At 43.3% G+C, this 21,645-nt stretch overlaps 1 protein-coding gene across 1 annotated transcript; it reads right to left on the minus strand.

Moving 5' to 3' along the window:
- Positions 1-1,691: 1,691 nt before the first annotated feature.
- LOC140188269 (E3 ubiquitin/ISG15 ligase TRIM25-like) lies at positions 1,692-21,645 on the minus strand. The gene is made up of 6 exons (XM_072244362.1): positions 21,088-21,645; positions 11,838-11,933; positions 5,758-5,991; positions 4,568-4,590; positions 3,133-3,317; positions 1,692-2,236 (listed from the first exon to the last, which is right to left on the minus strand). Exons 1-6 carry the CDS (start codon positions 21,643-21,645, stop codon positions 1,692-1,694), a joined length of 1,641 nt encoding a protein of 546 aa, XP_072100463.1.

The following is a 21,645-nucleotide window of genomic DNA, read 5'->3' on the forward strand; positions in this document are numbered from 1 at the left end:
GGTGTTCTTGATGCCTCCCAGCTCAATGTGATCCTTATGTACTTTATTGAAATTGTCAAAAATGAATCCAAATTAATCCTGACTTACACTGATGTAACTAAGAATAAACTGAGTCAAGGACTGATGGATTGGCTCCGACTTTGAAAGGTATTTTTCCTGCTAACTTGACATTCATCAGTATCTGGTATCATGCCCCTTACCCTGACTTGCACTTGTCTACCACGGACAACATATCAACGTATTGTTCTTCAATTAGAAACATTCACAGTCAGGTGCTAGAAATTAAGTGTGTGTGTGTGCGCACACGCACGATTGTGAGAACGAAGTAGATTCTGATTGATTTTCCATGGACGAATTGGAATTAGAATTGGTAAATTGGTTTATTATTGTCACATGTACCAAGGTGCAGTGAAAACATGTCTTGCATACTATTCACAGAAATCAAAATAGGCAAATATAGACAAAGGAGAATCGGAGGAGGTTGAGTACTTTGATTTTCAGAAGGCCTTTGACAAGGTGGTGCAAATGAGCCCATGGCATTACAGGAAAGATACTAGCATTAATAGAGCATTGGCTGATTGGCAGGAGGCAAAGAGTGGGAATAAAGAGCTTGTTCTGGCTGGTTGGTGCCGGTAACTAGTGGTGTTCCGTAGGGGTCAGTGTTGGGATGACTTCTTTTTACATTGTGTGTGAAGATTTGGATGACAGAATTGATGGCTTTGTGGCCAAGTTTGCGGATGATACAAAGAGAGGTAGAGGGGCAAGTAACGTTGAGGAAGCAGAGAAGCTGGAGGAGGACTTGGAGAGATTAGAAGGATGGGCAAAGAAGTGGCAGATGGAATACAGTGTCGGGAAGTATATGGTCATGCACTTTGGTAAAAGAAATAAAAACGTAGACTATTTTCTAAGTGGAGAGAAAACTTTAAAAATTAAGGTGCAAAGGGACTTGGGAATCATCGTGCAGGATTCCCTAAAGGTTAACTTGCAGGTTGAGTTGGTGGTAAGAAAAGCACATGTGATGTTAACATTCATTTTGAGAGGACTAGAATACACAAACTAAAGATGTCATGCTGAGGCTTCAAGGATCTAAGGCACTGGTGAGGCCTTACTTGGAGTACTGGGAGCAGTTTTGGGCCCCTTTTCTAAGAAAGGATGAGATAATGTACTGACATTGGAGAGGGTCCAAAAGAGATTCACGAAAATGATTCTGCGAATGAAAGGTTTATCTTATGAGGAGCGTTTGATGGCTCTGGGCCTGTATTCTTTGGAATTTAGAGGAATGAGGGGGGATATCATTGAAACTCATCAAATGTTGAAAAGCCTAAACAGAGTGGATGGGGAGAGGATGTTTCTAGAACTGGAGGGCACAACCTTAGAATCTAGGGACATCCATTTAGAATGGAGATAAAGAGCAATTTCTTCAGCCAGCGGTGGTGAATCCGTGAAATTCATTGCCACAGGTGGCTCTGGAGGCAAGGTCATTGGGTGCATGTAGGGTGGTGGTTGATAGATTCTTGTTAAGTTAGAGCATGAAAGGTTATGAGGAGAAAGCAAGAGAATGGGGTTAAGAGGGAAAAGGATCAGCCATGATCAAATAGCAGAGCGGGCTTGATGCGCCCAGCAGCCTAATTCTGTTCCTATGCCTTACGGTCTTATTTTGCATACATAGTATAAGTACAGTACTGAACTTATCACTTCAGAACGCATAGCGACAAGGATGTGGTGAAATCAGCCACTCCCAGTGCTGGGTGGAGGGGTTTAGTGAACACTTGCTGTTGAAAGGTGTGTAAAGGCACTAATTTCTTGTCCACCACACTGTAAAAGGAAATCATTCCCCCTTCAAAGTCCACATAGACGCCCACCCTGCTGGGCATCTGAACAGTCAGCGTGGTAACGTTATCATCATGCAAGGCTGCCAGACTGCCAGGCTCAGAGTACAGGCACCATGATTCCTTGTTTTGTCCCAGGGAACATTCTTTACCCTCGCCCCTCCGTCTCAGGCTCTCGTAACATACACCAATATCCCAGCGGCGGCGTTCTCCACCCACCTCCACCTCCCAGTAGCAGCGGCCGGTGCTCACTCTCTCCGTGCATAAAACCTGCCACCAGTAGTTGAACCTCTTGGGGCTATCAGGGTAAGGCTGCCGGTGCTTGGAACCCGACACAGACCGGTTACCATCAGACAGGATTAGATGCGGAAATGCCGTGCGAGGGTCCAGGCTTGGCGTCTGTCCACCTTTGAGGCAAAGGAGGGGCTGAGTGAGACATGAGATTACGGATGCTGAAAGCTAGAGCTACAAACAATCTGCTGGAGGAATTCTATTTCGGGCGGCCTCTGTAAGGGGTTGGGAAGGAGATGTTAACATTTCAGGTTGCGGCCCTGCATTGCACAGTCAGGCAGCTCCAGCTAGGAACCCCTGACAAAATCAGAGCTCATCTCAGCATGGGAGGCACCTCTCCATTGCTGCTCCATCACCAAGCATCCAGTGTTCCTTAGAACACACTTGGCCCCACACACGAGGGACTTATTTACTGTCCATTACACCTACTGGCATTTAGGACGACAATTAAGGTCCTCTATTTCTGTCCTTGGCCATCATACTGTCATATACAAATGTCGAAGGATTTTTCATTGCTGTTTCCGCAATAGTTTTGTTTAACCAGTTGGGGTTGTTAGTCCTGAGCTGAACCCAGAACCTGGAGCTTTGACCTGTTTGGTATGGGTGACCCTGCCAAGACCCAAAACGTAAAGCACCGACTCCAGCAAATGTAGCTGTCCGGGTCACTGAGGCACGCAAGTCTCCAAACCTTGGTAAGCTTGTGGTCCTCTTGGAGGACACATGAGGAAGCATGTCATTAAACTGGAAAGGTTCACTAGGATATTGTTAGGACTGTAGAACTCGAGTTATCAAGAGAGGCTAGTTAGGCAAGGATTGTTTTCCCTGGAGTAAAGGTGGTTGGGGGCAACATTATAAATGTACAAAATCATGAGGGGCATAGATATAGAGATGTCGGTCTTTCTCCCAACAATAATTAATCCCTTGTAATGCACTGCAATAGTCTTTCAGTCATATCTGAGCTTTAGATGGTTTGTAATTGCGGTGCTCTGTATCTACTTCTTTAGATACTTACACATACTGACCAGGAAGTTGCTGTCCAGGGTTGGTGTGGGTGCTGCCACATACTGCCTTTGGACCCACTCTGCCAGCCTTTCCACAACAGTTTTACCCAGATCAGAGGTGGGGGTCGGTGCCATGAATGGTTCACATGCTTCCTTCATTCTCCAGAAAAAAAACACTTCCTTGTCACATTCCAAGCTACTGAAGAATTACATTTCAATCACAGTATTTTTATTGCTTTGAAAATTGACTGGCAAGATGAACCAAAGTTTTCCAAACAACAACAAGGTTAATTGTTGTAGGTATGGTTAATGTGATGGAAGATTTTGCTGTTCTTTGACTAGAGCCATTGTATGTTTTAAATTTACTCAAAGGGCTGACAAGATTTTAGCCTGATACTTCTTTTAAAGGGGGCCTTGTACAATGAGACTGCACTAACCTGGTGTTTGCACAGGAAATAAAAACCTGTGTCCTCAAGTCTGAGGTGAGAGTGAGGGAGTGGATGTGCCGGAGTGTGAAATCCCCATCCACTGAGCTGTGGTTGATGTATAAATCTTGCTGGGCAGCCAGACCAATTCCAGTCATTTTTCAGATAGCTCCATAGCCCCAATGTCCCTTGTTTAGTGTCTACAGCCACAAGACACTACAGGTTGAGTACCTCTTGTCCAAAGATCCAAAAAAATTTTTGAGCACTGACATGATGTCACAAATGTAAAATTCCACAAGGTGCTGGGATGTCCCAGGTGATGTGTAGTCTCTGTATACCATAGACAGTTCAGAGAAATGACCTCACATATGTAATGTACCGAAGCTAATGAAAAATAGAAAAACGCTTCATAAAGTGGAAAAATAAAGATCTTGATCGTGTGTTGAAAGAGTGGATTCGTCAATGTCAGAGTGAACATGTGCTGCTTAATGGTATGCCTATCATGAAACAAGCAAAGATCTATCATGACAAATTGAACATAAATGTGAATACTCAGCAGGCTGGTTGCAAAAATTTAAGAAAAGGCACAGCCTCTAATGTTTAAAGTGTCTGCTGATCACGAAGCAGCAGAGAAATCCATTGATGAATTTGCCAAGATCATCGCTGATGAGAATCTAATAAGTTCTGGAACAAATCTACAATGCTGATTGTTTTATACCTTACATAAAACCTAAAAAAACTCTGAAACACATCCGGCCCCAACCATTTTGGATAAATGGTACTCAACCTGTATATGGAAATACCTTGCCTCATATGGCTGTGTTGCTTTATAGTGAGCAGTGAATTAAGCTGTTTTATTATAAAACAACCAGGGACACTCAATTGTTAACAACAAATGTTAACAAGTACTGAACAACCAGGGCAGGAAATGAAACAATGCAGAAATGCACACTTTCATTAAATTTCTAGTTGATTGAGTGGGAATCATTTTGGTGAACTGCATAAAATTTCTGCCTCTTACCTGTCTGCCATTGAATTAAGCTGCTATAATGAAAAACACAGAACAGTGTAAATAAATGTATTAGAACTATACATCCAAATCAGAATCAGGTTTAATATATGACATGAAACTTGTTAATTTAGTGGCAGCAGTACAATGATGATAAATATAGAATATATTACAGTAAGTATGTTTATTAAATAGTTAAAAACAGTGCAAAAACAAATAATAAAATGATACATTTAATAAATTTTATAAGATATCCTATTGTGGTGATTCAAATAGTGATCATTTCAAATAATTTCATAATAATTTTTACTCATTTATTTAAGATGAAAATGAGAACACTGAGCCAATGAAGGCAAGATAATTATTGAGTTCCTTACATTTCTCCATTCTCCCAATGTCTCATCACTTGTAAGAAGTGTTTCAGGATGCATGTAGTCATCTACTCCTTTCTTATATTTCCCTGTTTTTTGCAATGTGGGAAGCAGTTCAGTCTATCAAGTCTGTCACTTCTCAGAGCAATGCCAATCTTCTATTTACTTTGTTGTAATTTATTTACATGTCAACCAACCTGCTCCTATTCTTCTGCCACTCACCTACACTTGGAGTAATCTACAGTAGCTAGATAACCTACCACCTTGTCTTTGGGATATGGGAGGAAACCGGAACACCCAGAGGAAACCCATGCATTTACAGGGAGCATGTGTACAGTAATCTCCTCACAGACAGTACTGCAGATAAAGATCAAACTCAAGTCTCCAGAGCTTTAAGGTGACGTAAGTTTTTGCTACTTTTCGCCTTCTCTGGGTTACAAGATACATCTAATGATTTACCCTTTTTTAAAACCAAAGATTGCTTCGATCTCCAGCCAGCCTTTCAGGTGGGTTAAAGTGCAATGTACCTATAGTAGTACAAATCAATAATCCATTGGAAACTTAAACATCTTAAGTTAAATTCCTTCATCTAATAAAGATTATTATATATAGGAATTTAACTTACATTCTCCAGAAAACCATCTAATTGTTTTTTCAAGCCAATCATTTTGGCCTTCACTGTTAAAACTGGTTCATAAGCTCTTATCCTTTGGTGAAAAATCAGCCAAGTTCCGAGAAGAGTAAGTACATGTTTGGCACAGCTTTGTGGGCTGAAGGACCTGTATTGTGCTGTAGGTTTTCTATGTATTTTTAAAGAGACTAGGCAGGTACCTGAATGAATGAAAGTTCCTCATTGTGCTTCAGAAGTTCACTGAGATCAGAAAAGGACCTTTCAAAGTCTCTCACTTTCCTTTCAAGTTCAGTGATCTTGCCATCAATCTCGGTGACCATCCGGGTTTGCTCAATTTCCAGGAGTCGCAGAATTCTTCTCTCCTCCTTATCAATGTGCTTCCTCAGTGTCTCGTATTTTGCTTTAATTTTCATTTGCACATTTTTTTTCACACTCTTTAAAAATAAAAGTTTTTATCAGCTATTGTTGATAATTTCCTTGGCCATTGTGAAAAAAACAACTGAATGTTATAAGTGTTATTGGTGCCACATGTGAACAATTCCTATTTAGCCATGGCAGAACTCAGTGGTAAGGGGCACAGATTCTCACCAAGTTTTCTCACTTTGCAATCCCTCTTAAAGGCAACAGTATGGTGTGATTCCATGGACAAGGGGTCACACATACACATTTGAATGTTAGTTGGCAACTTACTAACATATTGGCCAAGTCTATTGTTTGCTCACTAATCTCATACACTTACAAGAGAAAATCTACAGATACTGGAAATCCATGCAACACACACAAAATGCTGGAGGAACTCAGCAGGTCAGGCAGCATTTATGGAAAAGAGTACAGTGGATGTTTTGGGATGAGATCCTCCGGCAGGACTCGTACACCTTTTACTTTGATATTGGGTAGCAAGTGGAGGGAAAGATACTTAATTGATTCAGGAAAGTTAAACCAAATCTTTGGTAATCGAAACCAAGATCAGTTTACTCAGCACAGAACAGACTTGATACCTAGGACCAAGTATAACTTGGCTTCACCACACATAGCATGAGTCTGCTGAGTCATCCGGTAAGAAGACTTGGTGTGTCTTATTCTGCTGGAGGTCTGTGATTAGTGATGTTCTACAGGGATCCATATTGGGTCCTCTGCTGTTTATATATAAATGACCTGGATAAAAATGTAGATGGGTGGGTTAGTAAGTTTGCAGACAATGTGGAGATTAGTGTTGTACAGTACAATACTGTACAGTACAATATAGATCAGTTCCAAATGTGAATGGAGAAATGATAGATGAAGTTTAACCTGGTCAAATGTGAGGTGTTGCACTTTGGAAGATCAAATGTAAAGAAACAGTATACTATTTTTGGCAAGACCATTAAATGCATTGATGTATAGAGGGATCTTGTAGTCCAATCCATATTATGAGAGGCGTAGGTAGAGTAGATAGCCAGTACCTTTTTACCCCAGGATTGAAATATCCGATAGCAAAGGGTGTGCATTTAAGGTGAGAAGGGGAGAAGTTCAAAGGAGACCCATGGAGTAAGCTTTTTTATATAAAGAGTGTGGTTGCTTAGAACACACCGCTTGGGGTGGTTATGAAGCCAAATATGATGGAAGCATTCAAGAGGCTTTCAGATACAGTAGGCACATAAGTGTACAGGAAATAGAAGGATATGGATATTGTGTAGGCAGAAGGGATTAGTTTAGTTGGGTATTTGATTACTAATTAGTTCAGCATGACATTGTGGGCCAAAGGGGCTGTTCCTGTGCTGGACGGTTCCATGATCTATGTTCTCCTCCTTATCAATGTGCTTCCTCAGTGTCTCGTATTTTGCTTTAATTTTCATTTGCACATTTTTTTTCACACTCTTTAAAAATAAAAGTTCGAAGAAGGAAGTCTGAGAGTCGGAGCGGGAGTGCGGAGGAAGACATTTTTGAAATTTTCAGTTGTTTTTCTCCAACGGCGTTCAGAGAGGCAGGACTGCGCAGGCGTGTGACGTCGGACAGTGCAGCGCGGCAGATTTAAAAGGAACAGAGCCTCATACAGCGGGCAGTGTAGTTTGTGGGTAGCAGAGTGAGCCGGGAGCAGAGTGAAAGCTTAAGGGCTTCGGCTCAACGGGCTTAGGCGGAAACGGGCGAGATGAGGAAGGTTTGGTATTCATATTCTGTTGTTATTAGAGGAGAGGGGCAGTATGAGTGTGAGGGCAGTTTGTTGTTCTCGGTGTCGGATGTGGGAGGCCCTGGAGTCTCCAAGCCTCCCGGACGACTACATCTGCGCCAAGTGCATCGAGATGCAGCTCCTAAGGGACCACGTTACGGAACTGGAGCTGCAGCTCGATGACCTTCATCTGGTCAGGGAGAGTGAGGAGTTGATAGAGAGGAGTTACAGGCAGGTGGTCACACCGGGGCCACGGGATGCAGACAAGTGGGTCACGGTTAGGAGGGGGAAGGGGAAGAGTCAGGTAATAGAGAGTACCCCGGTGGCTGTGCCCCTTAACAATAGGTACTCCTGTTTGAGTACTGTTGGGGGGGACAGCTTACCTGGGGGAAGCGACAGTGGCCGTGCCTCCGACACAGAGTCCAGCCCTGTAGCTCAGAAGGGTAGGGAAAGGAAGAGGAGGGCAGTTGTGATAGGGGACTCGATAGTAAGGGGGTCAGATAGGTGATTCTGTGGACGCAGTCCAGAGACCAGGATGGTAGTTTGCCTCCCTGGTGCCAGGGTCCGAGATATTTCTGATCGTGTTCAAGATATCCTGAAGTGGGAGGGTGAGGAGCCAGAGGTCGTGGTACATATAGGTACCAATGACATAGGTAGGAAAAGGGAAGAGGTCCTGAAAGGAGAATATAGGGAGCTAGGAAGGGAGTTGAGAAAAAGGACTGCAAAGGTAGTAATCTCGGGATTATTGCCTGTGCCACGGGACAGTGAGAGTAGGAATGTGATGAGGTGGAGGATAAATGCGTGGCTGAGGGATTGGAGCAGGAGGCAGGGATTCAAGTTTTTGGATCATTGGGACCTCTTTTGGCGCAGGCGTGACCTGTACAAAAAGGACGGGTTACACTTGAATCCTAGGGGGACCAATATCCTGGCAGGGAGATTAGCGAGGGCTACTGAGGTGACTTTAAACTAGAATGGTTGGGGGGTGGGAATCAAATTAAAGAGGCTAGGCGAGAGGAGGTTAGTTCACAACAGGGGGATGGGAACCAGTGCAGAGAGACAGAGGGGTGTAAAGTGAGGGTAGAAGCAAAGAGTAGCAAGGAGAAAAGTAAAAGTGGCAGGCCGACAAATCCAGGGCAAGCATCAAAAAGGACCACTTTTCAACATAATTGTATAAGGGCTAAGAGATTTGTAAAAGAGCGCCTGAAGGCTTTGTGTGTCAATGCAAGGAGCATTCGTAACAAGGTGGATGAATTAAAAGTGCTGATTGTTATTAATGATTATGATATAGTTGGGATCACAGAGACATGGGTCCAGGGTGACCAGGGATGGGAGCTCAACGTTCAGGGATATTCAATATTCAAGAGGGATAGACATGAAAGAAAAGGAGGTGGGGTGGCATTGCTGGTTAAAGATGAGATTAACGCAATAGAAAGGAAGGACATAAGCCGGGAAGATGTGGAATCGATATGGGTAGAGCTGCATAACACTAAGGGGCAGAAAACGCTGGTGGGAGTTGTGTACAGGCCACCTAACAGTAGTAGTGAGGTCGGAGATGGTATTAAACAGGAAATTAGAAATGTGTGCAATAAAAGAACAGCAGTTATAGTGGGTGACTTCAATCTACATGTAGATTGGGTGAACCAAATTGGTAAAGGTGCTGAGGAAGAGGATTCCTTGGAATGTATGCGGGATGGTTTTTCGAACCAACATGTCGAGGAACCAACTAGAGAGCAGGCTATTCTAGTCTGGGTTTTGAGCAATGAGGAAGGGTTAATTAGCAATCTTGTCGTGAGAGGCCCCTTGGGTAAGAGTGACCATAATATGGTGGAATTCTTCATTAAGATGGAGAGTGACATAGTTAATTCAGAACAAAGGTTCTGAACTTAAAGAGGGGTAACCTTGAAGGTATGAGTCGTGAATTAGCTAAGATAGACTGGCAAATGACACTTAAAGGATTGACGGCGAATATGCAATGGCAAGCATTTAAAGATTGCATGGATGAACTACAACAATTGTTCATCCCAGTTTGGCAAAAGAATAAATCAAGGAAGGTAGTGCACCCATGGCTGACAAGAGAAATTAGGGATAGTATCAATTCCAAAGAAGAAGCATACAAATTAGCCAGAAAAAGTGGCTCACCTGAGGACTGGGAGAAATTCAGAGTTCAGCAGAGGAGGACAAAGGGCTTAATTAGGAAGGGGAAAAAAGATTATGAGAGAAAACTGGCAGGGAACATAAAAACTGACTGTAAAAGCTTTTATAGATATGTAAAAAGGAAAAGACTGGTAAAGACAAATGTAGGTCCCCTACAGACAGAAACAGGTGAATTGATTATGGGGAGCAAGGACATGGCAGACCAATTGAATAATTACTTTGGTTCTGTCTTCACTAAGGAGGACATAAATAATCTTCCAGAAATAGTAGGGGACAGAGGGTCCAGTGAGATGGAGGAACTGAGCGAAATACATGTTAGTAGGGAAGTGGTGTTAGGTAAATTGAAGGGATTAGAGGCAGATAAATCCCCAGGGCCAGATGATCTGCATCCCAGAGTGCTTAAGGAAGTAGCCCAAGAAATAGTGGATGCATTAGTGATAATTTTTCAAAACTCGTTAGATTCTGGACTAGTTCCTGAGAATTGGAGGGTGGCTAATGTAACTCCACTTTTTCAAAAAGGAGGGAGAGAGAAACCGGGGAATTATAGACCGGTTAGCCTAACATCGGTGGTGGGGAAACTGCTGGAGTCAGTTATCAAAGATGTGATAACAGCACATTTGGAAAACGGTGAAATCATCGGACAAAGTCAGCATGGATTTGTGAAAGGAAAATCATGTCTGACGAATCTCATAGAATTTTTTGAGGATGTAACTAGTAGAGTGGATAGGGGAGAACCAGTGGATGTGGTATATTTGGATTTTCAAAAGGCTTTTGACAAGGTCCCACACAGGAGATTAGTGTGCAAACTTAAAGCACATGGTATTGGGGATAAGGTATTGATGTGGATAGAGAATTGGTTAGCAGACAGGAAGCAAAGAGTGGGAATAAACGGGACCTTTTCAGAATGGCAGGCAGTGACTAGTGGGGTACCACAAGGCTCAATGCTGGGACCCCAGTTGTTTACAATATATATTAATGACTTGGATGAGGGAATTAAATGCAGCATCTCCAAGTTTGCGGATGACACGAAGCTGGGCGGCAGTGTTAGCTGTGAGGAGGATGCTAAGAGGATGCAGGGTGACTTGGATAGGTTGGGTGAGTGGGCAAATTCATGGCAGATGCAATTTAATGTGGATAAATGTGAAGTTTTCCACTTTGGTGGCAAAAATAGGAAAACAGATTATTATCTGAATGGTGGCCGATTAGGAAAAGGGGAGGTGCAACGAGACCTGGGTGTCATTATACACCAGTCATTGAAAGTGGGCATGCAGGTACAGCAGGTGGTGAAAAAGGGGAATGGTATGCTAGCATTTATAGCGAGAGGATTCAAGTACAGGAGCAGGGAGGTACTACTGCAGTTGTACAAGGCCTTGGTGAGACCACACCTGGAGTATTGTGTGCAGTTTTGGTCCCCTAATCTGAGGAAAGACATCCTTGCCATAGAGGGAGTACAGAGAAGGTTCACCAGATTGATTCCTGGGATGGCAGGACTTTCATATGAAGAAAGACTGGATGAACTGGGCTTGTACTCGTTGGAATTTAGAAGATTGAGGGGGGATCTGATTGAAACGTATAAAATCCTAAAGGGATTAGACAGGCTCGATGCAGGAAGATTGTTCCCGATGTTGGGGAAGTCCAGAACGAGGGGTCACAGTTTGAGGATAAAGGGGAAGCCTTTTAGGACTGAGATTAGAAAAAACTTCTTCACACAGAGAGTGGTGAATCTGTGGAATTCTCTGCCACAGGAAACAGTTGAGGCTGGTTCATTGGCTATATTTAAGAGGGAGTTAGATATGGCCCTTGTGGCTACGGGGATCAGGGGGTATTGAGGGAAGGCTGGTGCGGGGTTCTGAGTTGGATGATCAGCCGTGATCATAATAAATGGCGGTGCAGGCTCAAAGGGCCGAATGGTCTACTCCTGCACCTATTTTCTATGTTTCTATGTTACAGAATACCAGCTGTCCTTTGACAGGATCCTACCTGTGCATTGCTCTTCTCTTTGTGAAGATCACTCAGAGCTAATTGAACAGTTTCAACATTATTTCGGATCTTCTGAAGCTGATGTTGCAAATGATTCTAAAATGAAGCATTGAAAACATGATGGGTCAGGTTTATTAGCAATCTCATATTGTTCCAAAAACATGCATTTAAACATGTGGAGAAAAACAAACCATATAAAGTTCAAGACATTGTTCACCACTGAACAGAAACAGAAGCAGCCATCTAATTTGCGGGTAAGTTCACACCCCGACAATTCAGTAAATGAAGAACCAGTTAATTGGCCTGTGACACACCATCAGAAACAGAGGATCGATAGGCCCTGTAATATGGCTATTAAAAGTAATTTCCCCTTAAAATATCTTCCTCTCAACCGAAACCTCTGCCCTCTTGTTTTTTTATGCCCTACTATGCCAAACAATTCTGACTACCCTGTTTATATGCGTTATAATTTTGTATACTTCCATCAGGACACCCTTAAGCATATCCCGTCTCTTCCCATATGGTTCTCCTGTCCAGGCAATGTCTTGACAAATCTCCCCTGCACCGTTTCCAGCATGGCCCTTACAGGAGCGTGGAGGCCAGAATGGCATACTATACTCATAGGCAGCCTAATTGGTGTCTTGTAAAATTCCAACTTTATGTCACAACTTTTATATTTTACGTACCAACCTATTGAGGCACACACATCATATGCCTTCTTCAACAGCCACTTTCAGGGAACCATGAACTTGAATCCCAAGATCCCTCTGCTCATCAACATTTAAGAGCAAAAGGATAGTAAGGGATAAAATTGGTCCTCTTGAAGATCAGAGTGGTCGGCTATGTATGAAACCAAAAGAAATGGGGGAGATCTTAAATGGGTTTTTTGCTTCTGTATTTACTAAGGAAACTGGCATGGAGTCAATGGAAATAAGGCAAACAAGTAGTGAGGTCATGGAACCTATACAGATTGAGGAAGCAATCTTGAGGCAAATCAGAGTAGATAAATCCCCAGGACCTGACAGGGTGTTCCCTCGGACCTTGAAGGAGACTAGTGTTGAAATTGCAGGGGCCCTGGCAGATATATTTAAAATGTCGCCGTCTACAGGTGAGGTGCCGGAGGATTGGAGAGTGGCTCATGTTGTTCCGTTATTTAAAAAAGGCTCTGAAAGTAATCCGGGAAATTATAGGCCGGTAAATTTGATGTTAGTAGTAGTTAAATTATTGAAAGGAGTACTAAGAGATAGGATCTACAAGTATTTGGATAGACAGGGACTTATTAGGGAAAGTCAACATGGCTTTGTGCGTGGTAGGTCATGTTTAACAAATCTATTAGAGTTTTTCGAGGAGGTTACTACAAAAGTGAATGAAGGGATGTTGTCTATATGATGGACTTCAGTAAGGCCTTTGACAGGGTCCCGCATGGGAGGTTAGTTAAGAAGATTCAGTCGCTAGGTATACATGGAGAGGTAGTAAATTGGATTAGACATTGGCTCAATGGAAGAAGCCAGAGAGTGGTAGTGGAGGATTGCTTCTCTGAGTGGAGGCCTGTGACTAGTGGTGTGCCACAGGGATCAGTGCTGGGTCCATTGTTATTTGTCATCTATATCAATGATTTGGATGATAATGTGGTAAATTGGATAAGAAAATTTGTTGATGATACAAAGGTTGGAGGTGTAGTGGACAGTGAGGAAGGTTTTCAAAGCCTGCAGAGGGACTTGGACCAGCTGGAAAAGTGGGCTGAGAAATGGCAGATGGAGTTTAATACAGACAAGTGTGAGGTATTGCACTTTGGAAGGACAAACCACGGAAGAACATACAGAGTTAATGGTAAGGCACTGAGGAGAGCAGTAGAACAGAGGGATCTGGGAATACAGATACAAAATTCCCTAAAAGTGGCGTCACAGGTAGATAGGGTCGTAAAGAGAGCTTTTGGTACATTGGCCTTTATAAATCAAAGTATTGAGTATAAGAGTTGGAATGTTATGGTGGAGTTGTATAAGGCATTGGTGAGGCCGAATTTGGAGTAATGTGTGCAATTTTGGTCACCAAATTACAGGAAGGATATTAATAAGGTTGAAAGAGTGCAGAGAAGGTTTACAAGGATGTTGCCGGGACTTGAGAACCTGAGTTACAGAGAAAGGTTGAATAGGTTAGGACTTCATTCCCCGGAGCGTAGAAGAATGAGGGGAGATTTGATAGAGGTATATAAAATTATGATGGGTATAGATAGAGTGAATTCAAGCAGGCTTTTTCCACTGAGGCTAGGGGAGAAAAAAAAAGAGGACATGGGTTAAAGGTGAAGGGGGAAAAGTTTAAAGGGAACATTAGGGGGGGCTTCTTCACACAGAGAGTGGTGGGAGTGTGGAATGAGCTGCCAGATGAAGTGGTAAATGTGGGCTCACTTTTAACATTTAAGAGAAACTTGGACAGATACATGGATGTGAGGTGTATGGAGAGATATGGTCCAGGTGCAGGTCAGTGGGACTAGGCAGAAAAATGGTTCAGCACAGCCAGGCAGGGCCAAAAGGCCTGTTTCTGTGCTGTAGTTTCTATGGTTCTATTTCTCATGCCCTTCTATTCACTGTACATATAGCTCCTGTCTCTATCTAACTTCACAAAATGCATCACCTTGCACTTACTAGGATTAAATTCCACCTGCTAATGTTCTGATCTATGTCCTGCTGTAGCCTTAGACAACCTTCTTCACTACCTACAACACCACCAAATTTCATGTTATCTGCAAACTTACTAATCATATTTCCTACATCCACATTCAAGTTGTTAACATTTTTTCCACAAACAGCAAAGGTCCAGCATCCATCTCTGTGCTACACCATTAGTCAAAGACTCCCAATTAAAGTCTGACCTTCCACCACTACCCTCTGCTTCAAATCACCAAGACAATTAGGCATTGAGTCTACAAGAATCTACTTTAATCTTCTGGTGAAGACCACCATGCAGGACCTGACAAAAGTACTAAAGGTATTGCCTTCATCAGTCTTATGAGTTACTGCCTCAAAAACAAACCAGATTAGTGAGACAGGATCTTCCTCTTACAAAGCCACACTGACCATCTCTAATAAGTCCTTACTTTTCAAATACACGCAAGGGCAGAGAACTGATGGTGTGCTATTTGCCAGATGGTAAGGGATCAGAAAATCAAAGATCAATGTGTGGGTGTTTCATGGTTAGTACAGATCTAGGCCAAAGTGCTGTCACTGAACTAATATCCCTAGCAGTGATATAAGTTCACCAGCTTGTAGATATCTTGCTTATCCCTCCTGCTCTTAAATAAAGAAACAGCATCAGCTATCCTCCATTCCTCTAGTACCTCACCTGTAGCTAATGAAGACACAGGGCCATCACTATCTTCTCCTTTGCTTCTCACGGTAACCTGGGATAGATCTCATCTGGCACTGGGGATTTAGCAATCCTAACACATCTGTTTCAACCCTTATAGTTAACACTGCCATTTCGGAACTGAATAGAAAAATGGACAGTGTGCACATCCTTATGAGTGTACTAGGGTGAATTTCCTTTGACGAGGTCCTGCATGGGAGGTCGCTTGGCATTCAAGATGAGGTAGTAAATCTGATTAGACAATGGCTTTGTGGGAGAAGACAGAGAGCGGCAGAATATGGCTGCCTGTCTGACTGAAGCCTGTGACCAGTGGAGTGCTGCAGGGATCAGTGTTGGGTCTGTTGTTGTTTGTCATCTACTCAACAAACTGGAAGATAATGTGGTAAACTGGATCAGCAAATTTGTGGATGACAGCGAGGAAGACTTATCAAAGCTTGCAGTGGAACATGGACCAGCTGGAAAAATGGGCTGAAAAATGACAGATAGAATTTAATGCAGTCAAATGTGAGGTGTTGCACTTTGGGAGGACCAACCAGGATAGGTCTTACAAATTGAGCAGTAGGGCACTAAGGAGTGTGGTAGACAGAGGAATCTGGGAATACAGATCCATAACTTCTTGAAAGTGGTGTCACAGGTAGTGTCGTAAAGAAAGTCTTTGGCACATTAGCCTTCATAAAATCAATGTATTGAGAACAAGAGCTGGGATGTTATGTTGACATTGTATAACACGTTGGGGAGGCCTAATTTGAAGTATTGTGTGCGATTTTGGTCACTTATCTACAAGAAAAGATGTAAGTAAGATTGAAAGAGTGCAGAGAAAATTTGCAAGGATGTTGCCAGGACTTGAGGACCTGAGTTATAGGGAAAGGTTGAATAGGTTAGAACTTTATTACTGAGAATGTAGAGGATGAGAGGAGATTTGATAGAGGTACACAAAATTATGAGAGGTATAAATAGGGCAGATGCAAGCAGGCTTTTTTCCATTGAGGTTGAGTGAGATTACAACTAGAGGACATGGGTTATGGATGAAAGGTGAAATGTTTAAGGGAATATGGGGGGAACTTGTTCATGAAGATGGTGAGAGTGGAATGAGCTGCTAGCACAAGTAGTGGATGTGGTTTGATACCAACATTTAAAAGAAAATTGGATAGGTACATGGATGGGAGGGGAGGGGTATGGCGGGTCATGGTCTGGGTGCAGGTCAATGGGATTAATCAGATTAATGGTTTGGCACAGATCTAGTAGCCCAAAGGGCCTGTTTCTGTGTTGTAGTGTCTTATGACTCTAAGGGTGGTTACTGGTCTGTGAAGTTCTCTGAGAATGCTAAAGAAGTATAAGCAATAGTATGATTATCATTTAATGGGAGTGATCACAGGATGAACCAGGGCAGCATACGATTGGGGACAATACCATATCAGCTTCATGATGCGGGAAACTAGTCCACCTGATGAAGTGTGTATACTTGGTTGCAGTAAGAAGCAATCAGTCCACTCCAAGGCATTTCTGAATAACTCCAAGTCCTCACTGGTCATTAATAAGATAATAAGAGATAACTAGAGGCTTAAGTTAAAACAGCAAATACCTAACTTTTAGATCCTGGTCATGAGGACCCAGGTTACAAGAACTGATAAGAGCAAGCAGTTGTCTGTTGACACAAGAGAATGCAGATGCTGGCTTCTGGCTTCTGGAATAAAAATAACAAGGCCAAGGAATCCAGCAGGTCAGGCAGTATCTGTCAGAAAAAACATAGAAAACCTACAGCACTATACAGGCCTTCGGCCCACAGAGTTGTGCCGAACATGTCCCTACCTTAGAAATTACTAGGCTCACCTGTTGAGGTCAACATTTCCAGTTGGAACCCTGCATCAGGATTGAGAGTGTGGAAAGGAGATACTGTAGCTGATATAAAGAGTGTGGGGGAGGGGAGCTGTGAGCAAAGACTGATGAGGAGGGAGATGATGAGCAGATGGAGTCCGAGGGGGGAGAGGCAGAGTGGGATATTGAGGTTGAAGGTGATAAGTGGAGAAACTGGAGGCTGCAGATGCTGCAAGCTAATACGGAAGCTAATAAGTGGAACCAGGTAAGGGAGGAGTGGTGGGCAGATGGAACCAGGTGGGGATGGGGAGCACACTGGGACATGGGGAGAGAACGGAACAAAGGGAGTAGGATTACATTAAAGCTAAAAAGTTCAAAGTAAATTTATTATCAAGTACATATATGTCACCATATACAACTGTGAGATTCATTTTCTTGCAGGCATACTCAATAAATACAATAACCATAATCGAATCAATGAAAGACCGCACCAACAGGGTGGACAGTCAGTGTGCAAAGGACAACAGACTGCAAATACAAAAAGAAAGAAATAATAACAATAAATAAATAATAAATAATGAAAAATGAGATGAGGAGTCCTTGAAAGTGAGTCTACAGGTTGTGAGAACAGTTCAGTGATGGAGCAGGTGAAGTTATTCCCTCTGGTTCTAGAGCCTGATGATTGTGGGGCAATATCTATTCCTGAACCTGGTAGTGTGAGTCCTGAGACTCCTGTATCTTCTCCCTGCTGGCAGCAGCGAGGAGAGAGCAAGACTTGGGTGGTGGGGGTCCTTCTGATGGATACTGTGACTACGCTCCATGTAGGTGTGCTCAAATTGGAGAATTCAGTGTATATATTGGGCTGTATTCTGTCCAAATGGAATATGAGGTGTTGTTATCTTAGTTTGCACCTGGCCTCCACTCCACGCTCCAAGTCAGGTGTGGACAGTAAAGAAACTCTGTGAATGTCAGGCTGCCTCAGGTCAGTGGGGCCTAGGATTAGATGTGAGCAGGAGGCACGAGGAGCTGGTCAGTCAGCACGTCCTGATTTTGAGTCTGGGAGTCAATACCGAAGATCGGAGCCCAAAGGTCAATCAAAAGCCCGGAAGTTGAAGCCTGATGGCTGAAGTCTGGAGACTGGTGACCTGTCCTGGAGTTGGAGGACAGTCCATATGTGTGGGTGGGTGTGTGTGTGTGTATGTATAGAGAGAAAAGGGTTTGTTTTGTTGCTTGTTGTGTTCTGCCAAGCATCACGGGAATGCTATGTTGGCGCTGGAACGTGTAGTGATACTTGCAGGCTGCCCCCACCAGCACACCCTGGTTGTTAACACAAACAGTGCACATCACTGTATGCTTCAATGTACATGATAAATAAATCTGAAATTGAATCATACTGCTAGTCCTTCATATTCGTTGGGTTGAAATCCTGAAACTCCCTTCCCAACAGAATAGTGGGAGCATCTTCACCACAATGATTTTAGTAATGGAAGGCAGCTCATCAGCCCCTTCTCAAAGGCAATTAGGAACGGCAATAAATCCTGATCCTGACAGCAGTACCTCAAATTCAAAACACATCAACTTCATCTCATATCCATTTTAGCACAAATCTTTTCATCTTGGAAACATTTTGCTGTTCCTTCATCGCTGGATGAAGATCATGGAATTCCCTCCCTAACAGCATTGTGGGTGTACCTACACCTCAGGGACTTCAGCGGTTTAAGGAGGCAGCTCATTACCACCTCAAGGGCAATTAGGGATGGGCAATAAATGCTGGCTTAGCTGACAATACTCACATCCCACAAATAAATTTTTAAAAATCTGATTCTTGCCACTCTTTCTACATTACTCTACATATTTCTTTTTAAATTTTATCTCTAATTTTCCCTTTCTTTGATGGAACCCCATCTGTGTAAATGTTAATTGTTTCTTGTTTTCCGTTACTGCCCAGTCTGCTGAGTATTTCCAGACCTTTTTTAGCTAGCAACTGTATTATAGAACGTAACACAGCACAACATAGGTACAGGTCTTTTGGCCTACAAAATCTGTCCTGTTCATGATGCCATCTTTTCCTGCGCATGGTCTACATCCTCCATTTCCTGCCTGTTCAAAATCTACCACACATTCCAGATACCTACCACACTCAATGTATAAAAATACTTCCCTGATCACATTTCCTATAAACTGTCCCCCACTCACCTTAAAACTTATGTCCCCTAGTATGCAACATTTCCACCTTGGGAAAAAGGCCCTGGCTGTCTACCCTACCTAGACATCTCATTATTATTGTATATACTTGTATCATATTATTCTTCAGACTTTGCTACTCCATAGAAAATAATCCAAGTTTGTCCAACTTCTCCTTATAGCCACAATTCTTTATGCCAGGCAACATGCTAGCAAAATTTCTTCTGCACCCTCTCCAAAGCTGCCACATCCTCCCAGCAAAGGGGCAACCACAACTTCACGCAATACTCTAAATGTGACCAAAGCAAAGTTTTATACTGCTGCTATATGACTTTCCAACTTTCATATTTAACCCCACAGTTGTTGCCTCACCTGCCAAGTATTTCCAGCAATTTCTGTTTATCTCAGATTTCCAGCATTCATGACCTGATCTCTGATATGCTGGAGAACCCTAATGCAAATGGGGTGACCACTTTGGGAGAACCATGTTTCAACAGTAGAGCCATCTTGAGCGTCTTCTTACCTGTCATTTTAATTCTCCACTCCACTCCCACACTGATCTGTCAGTCTGTGGTCTCCTACACTGTTTGAAAAGCCTAATGCAAGCTCCAAGGGCAACATCTCAACTTACCTCTGTCTTCAACTTGAGATAACTTGCTTTCTCTCTCTGGGTCAGCTCATTCATCCATCACCAACGCCCCTTATTTCATTGTTGTTATGCACAAAGTTTCCTCCCCATTTACCCCTATTAAACTTGAGGAATGAACAGATAATCTCCTTTACAGCTTCCCTACATAACAACCCTGTCTTATCCCTCAGTTATATTCGCTTTGTCCTCTCCACCTCTCCCATCCTTTCCACAGTTCTGACAAAGGTATCTTTTCACAGGGAAGTTGCTCGGTATGTGAAAGGAGGTACCAGAGGAAGTTTACAAAGTTTAGAAAAACTTGGGCAGGTATATGGATAAGTTTGGAAGGATATGGGTCAAGTGCAGGCAAGTGGAACTAACCTAGGTGTAACTTGGATCTGCTGAAGGGGGCCTGTTTCCTTGCTGTAATATTTTAAGAAACTCTTCCATTCGGGTATCTGTTTCCCTCTAACTGTCCCACGTTGTAGCTGCTTCACAGACGCTGCCCGACCTCCAGAGTGTTTCCACATTTTCTATTTTATTGCTACTGGCAAGAGCATAAACGTCTGTGGAGAGGTAATTGGGACATTTCGGTTGTGTAACGTTTTCCACGATCCTCCGTATCGCCCAAACCCATCGCTCGAATTCACCCATCATTCCACCGCCCTGTTTCTCAATCCCGTCACCTCGGCGGATCATTCATTGGGGGCAGCCCCCTCCCACACTTTCTCAACAAACCCTCTACTCTGAGAACTCCTGCTTCTGAATGTTCCTTACCACACCCCTCAGCTTCTCCAACCTCCCTGAATTTTCTCAGACATTCTTTCCGGTCGCTTCAGCCATAGCTTCTTTTTGAAGAGCCTTACGTTGTTTGTTCAGCCGGCGGTGCGCCAGGGAACCGCACACGCCCTAGCATATTTATTATTTATGCAGATTTACGGTAATTCGTGTAAACCTTACAGAGCCCAGAGAATGGACAATCGACTGCGTTTACAATATGAAAGCGGTGGCTGTTCACTAGAGCACCTTCTACTTATACCAGCATCATCCCAGGCATGATCTGACTTCACAGGTGTCGCTAACATTAGATGCGGTGGCCGAATTCAACACTTCACATACACTCAGTTTCTCGTTTATATTAATGGTCCTTGCAACAAAACGTAAACAAAAGCCGCAATTAACAAATTTCACCGATTTAAACAGGTGAAAGTAAAAACTTTGCAGCTGACGCCTCGGCATTTTGTGTCCATCCGCCCTTACCCTCAGCTCCTTCTCTCCCTCGCTGATGCTGTCGCAGCGGTGATCCTTGTGTTTCCCGATTAAAGTACAGAGGGTGCAGACACAGACTTGATCATCTTTACAATAAATCTTCAGCAGCTCCTGGTGTTCCGTGCATTTCCACTGGGATACGTCTGCAGTAGGTTCGATCAGGAGGTGGTTTTTGAAGACGGCGCTCTCGGTGTGGTGCCTCAGGTGCTCCGGACACATCGAGGCTTCGCACTTGAGACAGGTTTTGACGGCTGACCGCGCCTTCAGGGTGCAGTAGTTACATAGAACCGCGTTCTGGGAGACCCCCAGAGCCAGGTATCTTTGAACAATGTTCGCCAGCTTTAAATTCCGTTCCAGCGCCGGCCTCTCGCTGTATTCTGTCCTGCATTCCGGACACGAGTAACTGACCGTAGCTGACCAGGTCTCTTCGATACAGGTGCAGCAGAAGTTGTGCTTGCAGTCGAGAACGACGGGGTCCGTGTAGATCTCCAAACAAATCGCACATGTCAATTCTTCTCCCAAAGCATCCTGAGCTAAACCGGCTGCCAT

Source organism: Mobula birostris, chromosome 26 (genome assembly GCF_030028105.1).
Source record: "Mobula birostris isolate sMobBir1 chromosome 26, sMobBir1.hap1, whole genome shotgun sequence".
Taxonomy (NCBI): Eukaryota; Metazoa; Chordata; class Chondrichthyes; order Myliobatiformes; family Myliobatidae; genus Mobula; species Mobula birostris.